The sequence below is a fragment of the Acanthopagrus latus genome, chromosome 6 (genome assembly GCF_904848185.1).
Source record: "Acanthopagrus latus isolate v.2019 chromosome 6, fAcaLat1.1, whole genome shotgun sequence".
Taxonomy (NCBI): domain Eukaryota; kingdom Metazoa; phylum Chordata; class Actinopteri; order Spariformes; family Sparidae; genus Acanthopagrus; species Acanthopagrus latus.
This window is the reverse complement of record NC_051044.1, coordinates 8,929,500-8,945,546: the sequence shown is the minus strand read 5'-3', so window position 1 is coordinate 8,945,546 and position 16,047 is coordinate 8,929,500. Positions and strand designations below refer to the sequence as shown.

Here is a 16,047-nt window from a genome sequence, read left to right as displayed (position 1 = left end):
CTAAAATGCTTTACGATTTGATTAAATATCTCCGTGCGCGAGGCTGAGGCCCTTGGCACAGACCTGAATGCAGGTCACATTATGATGCACAGTCACTGTTGTGTTTGGCTCCACAACTCGGTACAAATTAGAAAGATTAAATAGTGTAATGGCATTAATGCACTCAGGTGTGTCTAGATAATAACTGAGTGTTGCTGTGGTTGTAATCATTATCCAGGATGCAGCCACTACACAGTTTGGCTGATTTGATACATGATCAAGTTGATTTAAAAATTTACATGGACAGCAGGGTCTGAAGTGCCAGCGTCTTACCTTGGGGAAAATAACACTGCCAACCTGGTCCTCTAACAAATGGGGAGTAGCCCGAAGTCGCTCTGCTGCTGGTGATTGTTTGTCCGCACTGATAAATAAAAAATCACAGGGAACAGCATGCATGCAGCATATTATTACAGTGGGTTTTCTGGTGCACAAAGCAAAATTAAGTGAATACATGTGAAACATAACTTTACATGGAGAAATGTCTGCTGCGTTCCCCCTGTAGCATTAAACCGTGCTATTAGTGTGACAGCCTCTGGTCTGCCTGTCATGCCTTCATCATAGTAGGATTTGTAATCTCGCGTGCCGGTCTTGCAGCGATTGTCCGACAGTCAGATGATAAAAAAACCAAAACAAAACAAAAAAAAGAAATGCTTCTGCTTGTGCAGGGTGTAATGGTTGTCATCTAAACCTCACTTTCACTCTGCTACTCAGTCCGCCACTGGGCTGTATTTTTGGATTTTTCCCGCAATAAAATGATGGACAAATTACAGCACAAACAAAACATGTCTGCCCTGTCTCAGAAAAGGAACCCAGCTGATGGAGGAGGCAAGGAAGGTAAATGTTGATGTTGTGGTAAAGTCTGTTCTAAAGATTGGTTCAAAACTGGCATTGCTTCTACTAGATGACATCAGTTGTGGACCACTGCTGTCTTTGCAGCTAGGGACAACAACAGTAACACTGCGGTGTAAAGTTACGGGAGAGATGAAATTGAGATATAAAGTGTTCACATCAGCAGGTCACATCTATCCAGTAGTGAGGCCACACACCTACGACGTTAGCCCAAGAGCTGCTGTCTTTTTGAATACGATTCTCTCTCTGCCTTAAGTTCAATCATGTTACTGTTTTGCTCGTCGCTTCCACCTCCCCATCTCAGGACAGTCTTCGCAGATTCACCAGCTTCATCAGTTCATCAGCCTGTCAGTCTCAACTGAGTCATCAGCCGCCAACACCACCAATGTCCAGACTCTAAGGGGGGGTGTTCTTGGTCCCCCTCGATGACAGAATCTCCCTTTAGAGTCTAATCGCCAAAGACTAAATGACAAGACTCAATTATCACATAACATCTGCTCTGATAACATTATGATGTTTTCATCGTAGTCGTATAATTATACTAATCGCAGATAAGGCAACGCTGCCAGCTGGTAAATATTGTGGAGCAAGTGGCAGATTTTTTCCTCATGGGTTGGTGGAGACCAAAAACAAAAGTGCAGTGCCTCCAGTGTCTCCCAGTGTGATGAGTTTATCGCCTCGAGTCTCAAGGATCTAATAAGTGCGTTACATCCTTTAGTAAGCCATTCAAGAGACTAATGTCCCCTGAACCGCTTTCCTGAGCAAATGATGCATTGCTGTCGAAGCCGGAGCTGGAGAGACCTTCAGTCACTTTCAGTCTCAGTGACTCTGTCGCCTGGCCTTGTTCCACGCTCCAAAATGTCTGCCAAAAACAGCTTTTCTGTCCTGAGAGGAACCGAGAGAAACACACACAGAGTTTTATGAGAATGTGTGTTTGAGCTGGAAGTGCAGTAAGGCCTTTTTTTCCACATCCCGCCAGGTGAAAGCTCTCCTGTCACTGCAGCCACTATATGAATACATGTTTTCCTACATGTACGTGTGAGCTAATTGGCTTTTGCAACATTGCACCCTCACCCTGACCTTCATGAAGACCCCGCGCTCTCTCTCTCTCTCGGTTCAGCAAACCAGGATTTACTCCACTTTTCATCCATACCACCTTGCCCGGGCAAAACGTAATTGCAGCCGACTTTTGACCTGTGAGTGTCAATTCTGTGAGCCACGGTGCAATTACATTGAGCCCAGTCAACGCTGGAGGTGGTGCAATGTTTATTTGGTTCTAGTTACACAGCAGGTGTTGATTTTGTAGAGAAACCAAACTGTTGAGACACCACATGCTTCAGTTATTTGGCAGATTTATTTTGGAATATCTGAGTAAAAGAAGAGGTGCATGCTGTACGCCTGATGAGGTGGGGTACACTGTACAATACTGTACACTAATGCAGAGCATTGTGTTTGAATGTAAGGCAGCTCCTGGGAAAATCAGTCACAGTAATGAACAAAGAACACTGGCAGTGTGTGTTGACTGAGAATGTCCTAGTTTTGATTGAGTACGTATAGCAGTTTTACCGCAGCTTATTATTCTGTATAGGGGCTGTGTTTCACATAGTTAAGCTAATCAATTTTAATCCCTCTGACAATGCTATACGGTCATTTACTGCAGTGGTTCCTTAACACCGTGCGCAAGACTGTAACAGACCTCACAACATGTTCTGCCAGCAGAGAGGAAAAGTGTTTCATTAAAAAAGATGAATAATATTTCTGTAACTTTACACAGCCAGTCACAGTGTTTGTTTACAATAACTTTCAGGTCGAAGGTCGCTGCGTCACGTAGCTTTCTTACACATTCATTTTCTTTTTAGCTCCACCAAGGACATTATGTTTTCACCTATACTCGTTCTTTTAGCATGTTTGTTGGTTGGTCAGTCAGCAGGATTAAACAACACAGCAACTACTTAACAGATATCCACGAACTTGGATGGAGGATGGTTCTTTAACATTGAAATGTTTTTGTTAATTTTTTCAGGGAATAATGGATGAATCTTTATGGGAAAATTTAAAAAAAAATCACAGAGCAGCACAATCATTAAATAAGCACAGCCGAAACATCAGATCGGTCCATCATGTTAACCTCTATGTGTTTAAACATTTTACACAGCTTTAAACATTACATTTATGGATGAAAATGATGGTTTACATATCTGCAAAAATGCAAATCAACCATCAGCTTTCTAACTGAAGTGCTGTTACAAAAATAAACAAAAGTCTGGCACTCACAGAGAACAAGCTTTTGATTGCTTTGAGCTGAAACATGCTCTCTTTTTCGCCCACAATAGAAAAGACTTGTTCTCTGAGCTTTGTTTATTTTTGATTCTTACCACTACCATCCACCTGTTCAATTATTTAAGGTTTAGAGAAGTGCGAGCGGCTATTTTTTCATTGTTGTTGTTTTAATCCTGACGTCATTGTGATTCAGTCTCTAGGCTTCCGTCTATACACATCCATACATGAGGTCATCAGTCTGTAGTCATGCCAACTCAATCTATATGTGCGACATTCCTCAGTGTTGCAGCCAGGTAGTTAACGTGGCTAAACAAGTCTGCAGCCAGGGTAGAGTTTGTATTCAGCACAGTGGTTCTTTGAGCTAAATGCTTACATCAGCATAATAAAATTGAAAATGGTCTCACCCCTTCATATATGACTGAACCCATTATACCTTATATCCCATCCTCTGCAGTACACTCTCAGAATAGGGGGCCCCTGCCGTCCCCAGAGTTTAAAAGAAGTCAGCAGGCTGCAGGGCCTTTTCTTATCATGCCCCTTTTCTCTGGAATAATTTCCCTGATGAAATCAGACAATCTGACACTCTTGAGGCCTTTAAATCCAAACTTAAAACTCATCTCTTTGCCTTAACTTTCAATTAATGCTTATCCTAGGATACCCCGGGCCTTGGACCTGATACCATGATCCTTCCAACGGGTCGGTCTCGGTCTCACTGGCTCTATTCACACTAAACTTACAGGCCATGTCCTCGTCTCACTTTTCTTCTCTTTCTCCTGTCTTTTCACTCAGGCTCCTCTCTGCTGGACCAGTGGCCATTCAGGGATCTCTGTGTCTTCTGGCTGTTGGTGCCATCCAGACGTTTGGCTCTGGATCCTTATCCCCCAGGAAATTCTGCCTCTCCTCTTCACTCACTTTCTTCCTAGTTTTCATGCTGTCGTGTCTCTGTCTCTCCCTTTGTGTGACTGTCTCTTCAATCTGTGTGCATGACGTGCTAACTCTTGAATGTTTGTGTTCCCTGTCCTCCTTCCAGGTCTCCGTTTTGGAGAACGAGTCGTTTTACCATCTACATGTATCGCTATTTGTTTCTTTCCTTCTTTTCTGAAGGTTTCTTCTTCTTTCCCGAAATTAAATGTTTTATTGTGTGTGTCAGTTTTTTCTTATCCAAAATGAGTCATAGTAACTATGTAAGTAAAACTGACTTAACGTAACATGCTGACGATGATGATGCTCCGTAGTGGTTTTAAGCAGGTAAACTTTCCTACTTAGATTGTTGGCATGCTTATTCTAGCTAATTAGAACTGAACACAACGTGAGGCTGATGGGAAGCTTTGCAGATATTTGGTTGTGAACCAAAGTAATGGGAAAATTTAAATTTTGACAAGGTGGTGACGCTAGATGAAAGATCATTTCATCAAAATTATTCCAATTCATGACTGAGGGAACCATGAATATCTGTACCATATTTCACAGTATTCCATCCAATAGTTGTTGAGATGTTTCAATACAAACAAAAAAGTCAACCTGACGGTGGCGCTAGAGGACAAGTCAAAGTCTTTGGATCAACAATGCAACAGGAACATGTGAGATACTTCACTGAGTAAGAGAAAACTCTTCAAACGTAGAATTTGTCTTCTAGAGACCTTGAATATATGAAGAAAATGTAATCAAGTCAATCCATCTGATAGTTGTTAAGATATGTCACTCAAACTAAAATGTCAGACAATGCTGCTCATGTGGTTTAAAGAATGAGTTCACCCAAAAATGACAATTCAGTCATTATCTTCTCAGGTTCACACTGGTGGAAAAACAGGTACTTTTTTGTTCGATCTGACCACAATCGTCTTCATTTGCTGAGGAACATTCTGCTTTTTTTCTGAGAAGCTCCAGAAATTTGTCAACCACAAAACTTCCCCCAACTTTCCTTTTTCATGGAGATGAGTAGGTAATGACTTGAGTTTGTGAACTTACCCTTCAAAAGTAAAAATGACACAGTAAGACATTTAAAAAAAAGTCTCTGTGTTTAGAAATAGTATGTGTTCAAAGTTTGTGGGAAATTGCTGATTGCATAAATACATGCCTGTAAGTATGTGCGTGTGTGTATGCACGTGTGTGTGTGTGTGTGTGTGTGTGTGTGTGTGTGTGTGTGTGTGTGTGTGTGTGTGTGTGTGTGTGTGTGTCTGTATATGTCCCATGGCTCATTTCCATTCTTCACACTTTGCACTTGTGAATAAATGTGAGCCCAGGAGAAAATGCTGAATTGTAGGTGGGGTGGTGCTCAACTACATCCTCTGTTTGAAAAGCAATAAAATTTCTTATTTGAGTGGAAAAAATGAGGGGAACAACATAAAACAACTTAACAAAGACAAATGCGTTTTCAAGGTTGTTGAGAATTTGAAGCACTTTGTGAGTACACAGTCATGTTTCTATAACCTCCTGTACTCAGGCCTTTCCTTTCCCAAGCTCTGATAGCGATTCATTAATGTCTCCTCCGGGAGTTTGGGAGAAAGGCTCAACCAGATCTGACCTCTGAAGTGCGCAGAAATCTTTCTTTCAGGTGGTCACGGTACACAATGTCCGTTGTTTAAGTCAACAGGATTTCTCATATAGCTACACCTTCCAATATTCAGTTGAATAGCACTGATAAATCACCTAATGCAGGAAACGGGAGTCTTAGAAAGCATCTTATCTCCTAGAGTGCAGACATGATTCGATATCCTCTTAGGTCACACATGCTATAGGGCCGGTGAATTACTCCAACCTCATGTGTGTGTGAGCTCAGCACATGACAGAGGGGTGGAGAAAGCATTGTGGAGGCACGGCACTAAGCCTCCCACAGCCAATAAGAAGTTGACTGACCTCACCATTTAGCACAATGGTGTCCAGATCATCCAGCTGTTTGAGGCGGGCTCTGAATGAACTCAACTTTTCAGCCTCACTTTAGTCACTGGAAACAGATTAAGTCTGAGATCAAGGTGCCACTGGCAACGTTTGGACTGTCACAGTGGATACAGAGCTGCAGATCACTTCTTCTGGAGTATCTGTGAAACATATGCAGTGATTTTTTTATTTTTTTTTTTCCCTTTCATACATATTCAGAGACAGCTCAGTCCCATTCAATGATGTCTGCAGAGTGTTAACGTGCCTCCGAGACTGCTGTTTATCTGCAGAGCTCATCTGGCCCAGATCGAGAGCTCCTGCCAAGGTAAGAACAGGCTTCACACACACACACACACACACACACACTTAATATTACCAAGACATCACTTAAAAAAATAATTACTTGCAAAAGTCTATGTTCAGCTGGCAATTCATGAAAGATGCGGTGCTTTGTGCAGGTTATAACAACACTTATTATGTGAGCGTGCAATTTCCCTGAGCAAATATTTAGCATGTGATTCTCATTCATAATTAATCAGACAAATTCACTAGATGTGATAATAAGTGGTATTAAGAAACCTGGGGTCATAAGAGGGCCTAAAGCGTGGCTGCAGGGAGAATGTATGAAAAGTCTTGCAAAAATGAAGATATAAAAATCTTATTGAACATTATTTTGGCTAATTTTGATCATTTCATCTATTTTTAAGTAACTTAAAAACTAAATTAGAACAAACTAAAGACAGGGAGTATTTCCCTGAATGCAGCATGATATTTCAATTAAGAGTGACTCAGTTGCCATCCAGCCGAGGTCAGTCCAACAACAGGTTTTCATCACTCCAAATACCAAGCCTGGGTCAACGGTACAGTGAGTACGTGCCCCATGTCTGCCAAACCCCTAACCTTTCAGCAGTGACACCAAATCCTGTTGTGTTTCTATAATGCGCTCAGCTGAGCCGACCCTGCTCTGTGCACGTATGTGTGGCACTTTGGGGCCGCCCCCCTTCAAACATGCTTTATTTAGACCTTTACAGTGCGAGGGGGAGTTAGAGTCAGTGCCTCGGCGCATTTGTCTACTTATTTCATTCTTCTGTAGCTGGCTTAAATGAATCAACTCTGCAGGCTTCACTGAGTTGTTTGATACTTTTCTCTCCGCTATAGAGCCGAGCGATCAATCCTTAGTATGAAATTATCCATTTTATTCATTATTTTGGTCTTGCCATTTTATCTGGGGTGCCGTCTGTCTTAAGGTGTTCCTCCATTTATCATCTAATGTCAACTACTGAATTTTTCATCCTGTGTAAAAATACGCCGTCTCTGCTGCCAGTAAGGAACATTTCCCATGCATACTGTCCCATATGAGAGGCCGTCTGGTAGATGTCTGGTGACTATTTTCAGACTAAGAATCTTTCAACTGACCTTTATTGTACCTTCAACCTTTAGTTTTTTGCAGTGGGAAACATGACAGGTGTGAAGGGGAATCCAGAGTGTCCGTGACCTCTGTTTATTAAAGTGACAACATGTGAATAAAGCTGGGGACAACAACTAAAAAAGAGCAAAACAATTACTGGAAATAGTTCATGTTGGGAAAAACTTTGCTTTCTCAATGGAAAACAGTTTCTAGATCTAGATATGATGCCAAATCCCCAATACAGGTTTATTAGAAATATATACAATGTGAAAAAGTCGCAGTTTGGTCAGGTTTTGGCACATAAACTAGGTTAGGGTTAGTGTGAAAATCATGGTTTGGGTTAAATTGAATATTAAGTTAATATATGAGTTCAGTCAGGTAACTTATGTCACATAATGTAAACAAGTCATTTTTCTTTGACTTCTGGTTACACACACAACTCAAAGTCAGGTCTCCTGGGGGAAAGTCCTGTATGTGAGCCGGCAAACCAAACCACCCTCGTAACAATGTGGTCCTTTTTCACTGTTTACACTAGAGAGGCACCTCAAAACAATGACGCTACAGGGGCACCTACAGCGTCAGGCCACTGATCAAGCTGCCGTATTAGATACATTGAGAGTGAGAGGGCGGTTAATTAATGTTATTGTATGCATCTCATACTTTGCCAATTCTAGAGTCTGTTTGAGCCCCCCAAAAAATCAAGGGGCACACATCCACACATCCAACCAGGGTTCATTACCTTTATATAAAAAAGAAATCCAAACAATTTCAAATCTTCAATTTACACAATTTTCAAGCGATAAATGATATTACAAACTAGAACAATAAAACCTAGGTCTATTACTAAATGATTTAAATGAAGCAATGCAAGTTTAATGGGAATGTCATGGTGGACATCCCTTAAAGTTGCTGCTTTTTCCTGATGTTCCCACTCTCCCAGAAAGTGCTTCACCGCGGGGGTTTTAGGAAGCATTGCACTGTGTCGTGCCTTTATGGGAGGTTTTAAGTTGTCACTGCAAAATGGGCCCATATGAGTGGCCATCAGAGGCCCCTTTTCCCAAATGCTTTTGGGGGCCGCAAACATTTGCCTGGGTTGCCTCGCCTGATGGTGTTCCTCTGGTTTCAGTCTTTGTGTTAAGTTAGACTTCTTACACCAGCTTCTTACACCAGATACTGAGCTTTTACTCTTCGAGAATAAAAGCAAATCAGCTCTTTCTATACAGAAGTCTCTGTCATAAAGTCTATATACCTTTCTCTTAAATAAAAAAGAAAATATAAAGTCTCTAATGTCCTACAGTTGGTAATTGTCAATGTGTTTTTGTCTATTGTTCAAAATATCTCTCACCAGTGTGTAGGACAGTGACACCATTACATCACTTAACAATGAGCAGGCACTCGTGGTATGTGTTAACTCTTTCTAACAATTCTACCTCCTCTTGATGAGGTGTTAAAATAAAAGTCTGAAACAGAAGACATGTGAGTCATTGTAATCTTCATTACATGCTGACAAATCATTAACTTCACACAGTATGTCACCCACAGTATATGCAAATGTAATATGTTATGCTCTAGTGGTGTCTTTCTCTCAAGTGACTCTCTGTGTCTGTTTGAGTAAATAAGAGGCACAAGATCTTATTTCACCTCCGTTGCCTATTGCATCTATAGAATAATGAGGGAGGCACCTTTACAGCTGCAGAGCAGCTGCTAAAATCCCAGCTCAATAACAAAAGTTCTTTAAACCATTAAATATTCACTACTCGCTGCACACAACTGGCTTACCCAATAAGTTTTCAGAGCACTAAACCAATTCATCAACCACATCAAGTCCTCCTCGCCTGAAAAAACACTATATCATCACCCACTATAGCCCTGAGCTACCGAGCAGCTTGAATTCAACCTGTGTTCATGCTTCTGATCGATGTTTTCTCTGGATAGTCTCCCCTGTGTAAACAATACAGTAAGCTGTTTGACTCTGCAGATGGACTCTTATTCATCACCTCTAAAGTGAGACTGTGGGAGATCAGCGGGTGGGAGTTCAGCGAATACATGCACCGAGCAATTCAAAGCAAAAATCATTCTTTAAACTCTCACTGAGTTAGGGAAATGTTTTTTTGATAAATATGATCACTTTTTCCAAACACACATGAGGTATCAGCAAAGCACAGATACACAGAGGTACATATCGGTCAGTAAGCGGAGCACGTACTACAGTGAAACAAGTAAGAGGCCAACTGCTTACAGACAGTTCGAAGGCAGGTTTGGTCAGTTACTGCTGAGGATGAGAAGCATGAGAGAAAGCAGAGGTCAGAGGGCAATGATCAATACTGTCAGACATCAACAACGATCCCTTTATTGGAGGTAGGGTCATTTTTAAAAGGTCCAAAAGATTTAACCAACACTTACTGGAGGTAAAAGAGATAAATACAAAACTTTTACATGTAATTCTGTTTGAAATGAACACAGTGTTTTTCTCTCAGCTTTGAACAACCCAAACAGCAGAATAAATGTCATAAGTATGTTTCTCCAAAACATGTTGATATGTTGAAACTTCCTTATTGTCTAAACTTTATGTTTATTAAGACACATTTTACAATTTTTTCCTGTGACTGTGCTGTGCTTGTTTTCTGGTTAGCATCAGGCCACATGGTTAGGGGTTCATGTTTTGGCTAGAAATACCTGTTGGCCTGGAGAAAAAAATATCCGTTATCCATAGAAATTGTCCCAAAGTCTCCTTAAAAATATCCAGGGGTGTCAGCGGCTTGGTCGCCTGTAACTCCACGACCATCCCCTCCTCCTCCCAATATAAAAGTCAGGTCATAAACATGTATTGGAAACATGCTATGACATAAATATCTATATGGTAGTAGCCTATCACACGTGCCAAGTAGGTGAGTGTAATAGTGGTTTGCAGAAATGTTAACTGTCAGTATTTTATCCTGGCGACTGGGATGCTTTAAAACGTTTGACATCAGTGGCTCTGAACAGTTTTGCATCAAATTTGCACATTGAAACCTTCAGCAACTATTAATCCGATAGTTATTATCTTCTCACAGTCATGGCCATTGTAAAATACTATGAAACACAACATATAAACCCTTGTAGGAACTAAAAAGGGAAAAACATTTATGTAAAATAAAAGATATAAGAAATTAATGAATGAATACATTAAGTAGTTGTGCACCTTGACAACCCAGGTTTGAAAAGGGGAGCTAAAGGACTAAGTACAAGAGGATTCTTGGAAAATCACAGCCAAGTTCCTGGAAAACACCCAAAGTGCCCTGTTAATGATCCAGATGGAGACATCATTTAAAAGTAACTGGTTTCTTTTTGGAAACCTGTGTAAAATGTCTGAGCTATAACTGTGATTCCATGTGGAAATGGTCTTTAAATTGAGTCAGATTTATTCCGAATTATCTTTTTAATGCTCTTTTCTTATTGTCCAATGAGATATCAGTTAAAAGAGGGCTTTATAATGATCCTTAGAAGCTGTGTGTGTCGAGATGATAATTTTTCACATCTTAGGACTAAAACATGAGGTTTTACAATTTGATATGTCCTTGGATCATTATATTCACTTCAGTCTTCTACAATTCAACCACTTATTGAGCACTTAACTCTCAATCAATTAACTTTTCCACAATAACGTTCTTCAAACTTCTTCTGGCTTATGAACAGTAAAACAAAATAAAATATGCCAACAATGAAGTAGTTTCCTTTGCTGTTTTCCTCTCTCCTGAACAGACACTCGTATCTGTGCAACGTGTTGAAATCGACGAGGAGTGAAAATGGCGCCCGCTGTCGGTGGTCCTCAAGGCTACACACCACCTGAGGGTGGCTGGGGATGGATGGTGGTAGCTGGTGCCTTCATCTCTATTGGCTTCTCCTATGCATTCCCGAAGTCCATCACTGTCTTCTTCAAAGAGATCGAGGTGATCTTCGATGTGACCAGCAGCCAGGTGTCCTGGATCTCCTCCATCATGTTAGCATGCATGTACGGCGGAGGTGAGCCAATACATGGTTTTGTTAACACTTGACATTTAGCACATTAAGAGGATTAATGGATTGAATTCACAGCGGTAAAAGATTTAATCCTGGAGTGTTCAGTTGAAAACCAATGCGTTGCATTTTGATCAAATACAGACTCGCATTGTAGCTTTTTAGCCTCGGTTTGTCCACCAACAGGCCCGAGATCCTCCGAATTAAATCAGACTCTCACACTGAGATAAAACCATTCTGTACCTCCACCATTGAAGTGTTGCTTATAACGGTGCAACAGTATCCTTCCCTGGCACACATGAATGGGTTTTAGCTTTGTATACCTGCTCATTGTTTCCCCTAGTGCTTTTAGAGTGGAACACCACCAAGGGCTCCCTTGTTTTCCTGCCCTGATGAGAGACTCTGGATGATGTCACACAGGTCCGGCCGGTCATGTGATGATAAGGCTCTATTCATGCGCGTGATATTCAACACGGAGAGAGCGGAGTTCAAAGGAGCTCTCTTCGTCCCTCAAGACCGTCGGCTCTGAAATCAAAACACTGCACTCTTCTTTACTCTAACGTGTGATAACCTGGGAAAATGATGACTTAGGCATCTTTTTTTAATCTCAGGGAAGTTTCAGCAAAGTTGCTTCAGTGCACCAAACTGATGTGAGGAGGAAAATATTACACCGCATGAAACTACTTTGTGTCAAATTTGCTATTCCGGCCTGCAAGCGATAAGACAGAAGTGGACATTGTGCGTTTTCGTTAGGCTTGAAGTGCTTTCATTTGTTTCCCCTGTACATATTACATCTTAACTTTTCTTTACTGTATTATATCTTTGCTATACAATGTCTACACTAGTGAGTTGCACAATGGATGCAATTAAAAAGCAAAACTGCACGTCCAAGTTAAGCCCTCATTACTGTACAATGGGAGCACCGCGTCGCCCATAAAGGAATCAATGCTGCTTGTAGTTCAGCAGCACATTCCCTGCAGTGGTTAAAGGTCACCGAGTTATACTGTGATACCATCCCATTATTTCTAATATGTCTTTCACGTTACATGATGTTATAATTTGATTTAAATTAAACTTGATTACAGACTCAGGGTCGAGGTGAAATACAAGCTATCCAGTAGGTTAAATTACATACAAATTCACAATAAAAGATCATGATTCAAAAGAGGGCATGAACGTAAATGTGTTTTACAGAGAGACAGCTGTACCAATGTCTTCACACTGACAGTGCATAGTGCTAAACCTTAATATTTTGGTAACAGTTCATATTGGGGTACTCATGTTTAACTGAAGCTTTAACTAGATGCTTACTATCATACATATTATTTGCGTTTTGTCTTTTTTTTGGCCATCATAAAGTAGTTTAGCACTTAGTAACCCACACAGTTTCTACAAGTGAATTATCTGTGAGCAAGACATCCCTCAGAAACATATTCTTAATAAGGAAGACTTAATTCAAATTTATTTGGACTTTAACACTTAGACTATAATACATGTGTTATAAACAGAGTGTGAGAGTCTGGCCCCACCTTCTAAAGCCCATACTGAGGGAAGCATATTGAAGGAAAGGGTCACCTAAAAATGAAAATTAGGTAATTATATAGGGTTTTTTTCTGTTCACAAAACATCTCTGGAGTTTCACAGCAAAACAGCACTGCGGCATTTTCCTGAACACCTCACATTGCTGGGGGTTGACGTTATTTACACCCTGAACACAGGCTAACACTTTTAGCTGAGCAGCGACAGTCAGGATTTCAGCTTGAAAAAGACTTTTTAATGTCTTTTCAAATCATTTTTGGATCTTGAGGTTTACAGGGACTTGGATTTTATGGAGCTGTTCTATGTTTTCTTGCTGTTGTTGTCTCCATCTGCTTCAGTTGTTTAGGAGAATACTGCCACGCTGTTTGCTGTGAAGCTCAATAAATGTTTGCTTTTCATCAGGAAGGGGATGAGTAGATAATGACTGAATCTTCAATTTTTGGATGAACCGAAGTTGCAATTCATGTACATGAATCTCCTGATTTAATATCATAAATAGTAATTAAGATGTTATCGAAGGGAAACTAATAGGATCATAATAAGAAGTGTTACCAATATTTTTTATCCCTTTTTTTTTATCCCTAGCATTACATAATGGCTCTAGACGTTTGTGGTATTTCATGGCTGAAAAAGTGAGATATGCACCTGTACAAACAAGTTTACTCAATCTGCAGGTTCAGGTTAAACATTGTTAATAAATGCAAATGTTTCAATGCAAGCACACACAGACAAAGCAAGCTATGCATTATAATCGAAAGCAAGTAAGTCGGTGCTGTGAGTAGATGACAGCTGAGTGTGTTACCGTATGAGTTAGACATTCCAAGCACATCAGCAGGAGAAGTTCATTAACAACCTACTGTTGCGTACCTCTGTACTCCCTCAATTTTTGATTCATTACATTCATAATATTCTACATTGGTTTGTCTCCAACCTTTTTATCCTAAGCAACTCTCCCTGCAAGGCGGAAGGAAAGAACTCATTGCTAGTGTGGAGGCCGCCTGCATTACAATTTAAAAACCCTTTGTCTTGCGCCGTGCTGGCAAATGAGTCTGGACAACCTCTAAACAAAAACTGTCAGTTTCTATTTAGGTTCATTGGGCAGTGCAGGGATTTGGCAGGAAGGCATAAGTGTCTTCCATGTGGGTCCTCATACTCATTTAGACCGGTTGTTATAAGCCGTGGACGGAGATTTGTTCTGGAACCTGAACACTGCGAGCGTTTCAGTCACGTGTTTGCAAGTCACAACGATTTTCTTGAGGTAATGTTGAATTGTAGGTGCATGCATATTAATATGTTGAATGACTGTTACCTCACCATGTCACTCTTTCTTTGAAACTAGTGGCAAAAGAAAATGTACTTAACAAGATACCAGTTGTCGATTTAACCTCAGGCACACACCAGCCCCTCAAACTTCCTCTGAAAACACACACGTATACACCCACCCGCATGAACTGAACCCGGGCTCCTGCAATAAACCATTCAAATGAGTCAATTTAAGAAGAATCAACAAACAAATTCTCCCTCTGTCGATTTTTATGATTCCCTGAGCCAAAATAAATGCTTATTTCATTACAGCTTTCATGGTTTTTCTGACAGATCTCATTATTAATGGCATGAGAACACATCTACTGCAGTGCAGCACTGACAAAAATGATTGCAGAAGATGTTTGATTTCGCTGAGCCACAGCTGTGGCACTGGAGCTCTCTGGTGGTTAAATATAGAACTGTGTATTGATGATTGGGTAGAAATCACTATTTTTCAGCTTTTAATATGGGTTCATGCATTGTTTTTGTTTTTGTTTTGTTTTTTTGCTTGTTCAGGTCCTATTAGCAGCATCCTGGTTAATAAATATGGGAGTCGACCTGTGATGATTGCTGGAGGATGTCTGTCTGGAGCGGGCCTTATTGCTGCCTCTTTCTGCAACTCTGTTCAAGCACTGTACTTTTGTATTGGTGTGGTGGGAGGTACCTAATTTTAACTCTATATTTTTAAGTTTGTTCATGAGTCACCTGTTTTTTTCCTGTGCACTGTTGCCATCTAGTGTTCCTTAGAAGTAAAAACACCAAGAACTGTCATGATTCCCTCAATGAATTGCTTAAATCGTTGTTCACCAACTCATATAATGTGTTTTGATTGACTGTTTAAGGTTTAGGATTGGCCTTCAACCTCAACCCTGCCCTCACCATGATTGGGAAGTACTTCTACATGAAACGGCCAATTGCCAATGGGATCGCCATGGCTGGCAGCCCCGTCTTTCTCTCCACCATGGCCCCTATAAACACCTGGCTCTTTGATAAGTTTGGCTGGAGAGGAAGTTTTTTGATCCTGGGTGGCCTCCTCTTCAACTGCTGTGTCGCCGGATCTCTCATGCGACCCATAGGACCAAAACCCAAACCTGCAGAGAAGACCACAGAAAGGAGGACTGTGTCACAGATTATTAACAGCTTCATTGATCTCTCCTTGTTCAAGCACCGTGGCTTTTTGCTCTACATCATGGGCAATATTATCATGTTCTTCGGTCTCTTTGCTCCACTGGTGTTTCTCAGTAATTTTGCAAAGAGTAAAGACATCCCCAAAGAGAAGGCGGCCTTCCTTCTGTCTGTGCTGGCTTTTGTTGACATGGTTGCACGGCCCTCGATGGGTATTGTGGCAAACACCAAGTGGGTCCGGCCCAGGATACAGTACTTCTTTGCTGCCTCGGTGCTGTACAACGGAGTTTGCCACGTCCTGGCACCGCTGTCAGTAGACTATAAAGGCTTTGTGATTTATGCCATGTTCTTTGGGTTTGCCTTTGGATGGCTGAGCTCTGTGCTGTTTGAGACCCTTATGGACCTGGTGGGAGCCCAGCGTTTCTCCAGTGCTGTCGGGCTGGTCACCATCATGGAGTGTGGTCCTGTGTTGCTGGGCCCCCCTCTGCTTGGTGAGTAGATCAGCTCACTGCTGCTGATTTTTAATGTATTTCACCCAACAATGGTAGCGCCCATGGGAGGGGGATAGGGTGTAGACAGATAGGTGTAGATTAGTAGACAACAGTATTTGTGTCAGGCTAGGCTACCTC

General features: G+C 41.1%; 1 protein-coding gene across 5 annotated transcripts in view; it reads left to right on the top strand.

The window, feature by feature from the left end:
• slc16a1a (solute carrier family 16 member 1a) overlaps nucleotides 1-16,047 on the top strand; it is a 119,270-nt gene that overhangs the window by 102,239 nt on the left and 984 nt on the right. For 4 of the 5 annotated variants that reach the window (XM_037102228.1, XM_037102223.1, XM_037102227.1 and 1 more), the window contains 4 exons: nucleotides 3,958-6,370; nucleotides 11,195-11,455; nucleotides 14,810-14,953; nucleotides 15,136-15,909. In XM_037102228.1, the coding sequence (XP_036958123.1) occupies nucleotides 11,239-11,455; nucleotides 14,810-14,953; nucleotides 15,136-15,909 (1,135 nt within the window). In that variant the 5' untranslated portion in view covers nucleotides 3,958-6,370; nucleotides 11,195-11,238. The remainder of the gene's footprint in view (nucleotides 1-3,957; nucleotides 6,371-11,194; nucleotides 11,456-14,809; nucleotides 14,954-15,135; nucleotides 15,910-16,047) is intronic. The other variant, XM_037102224.1, reaches the window with a different exon arrangement.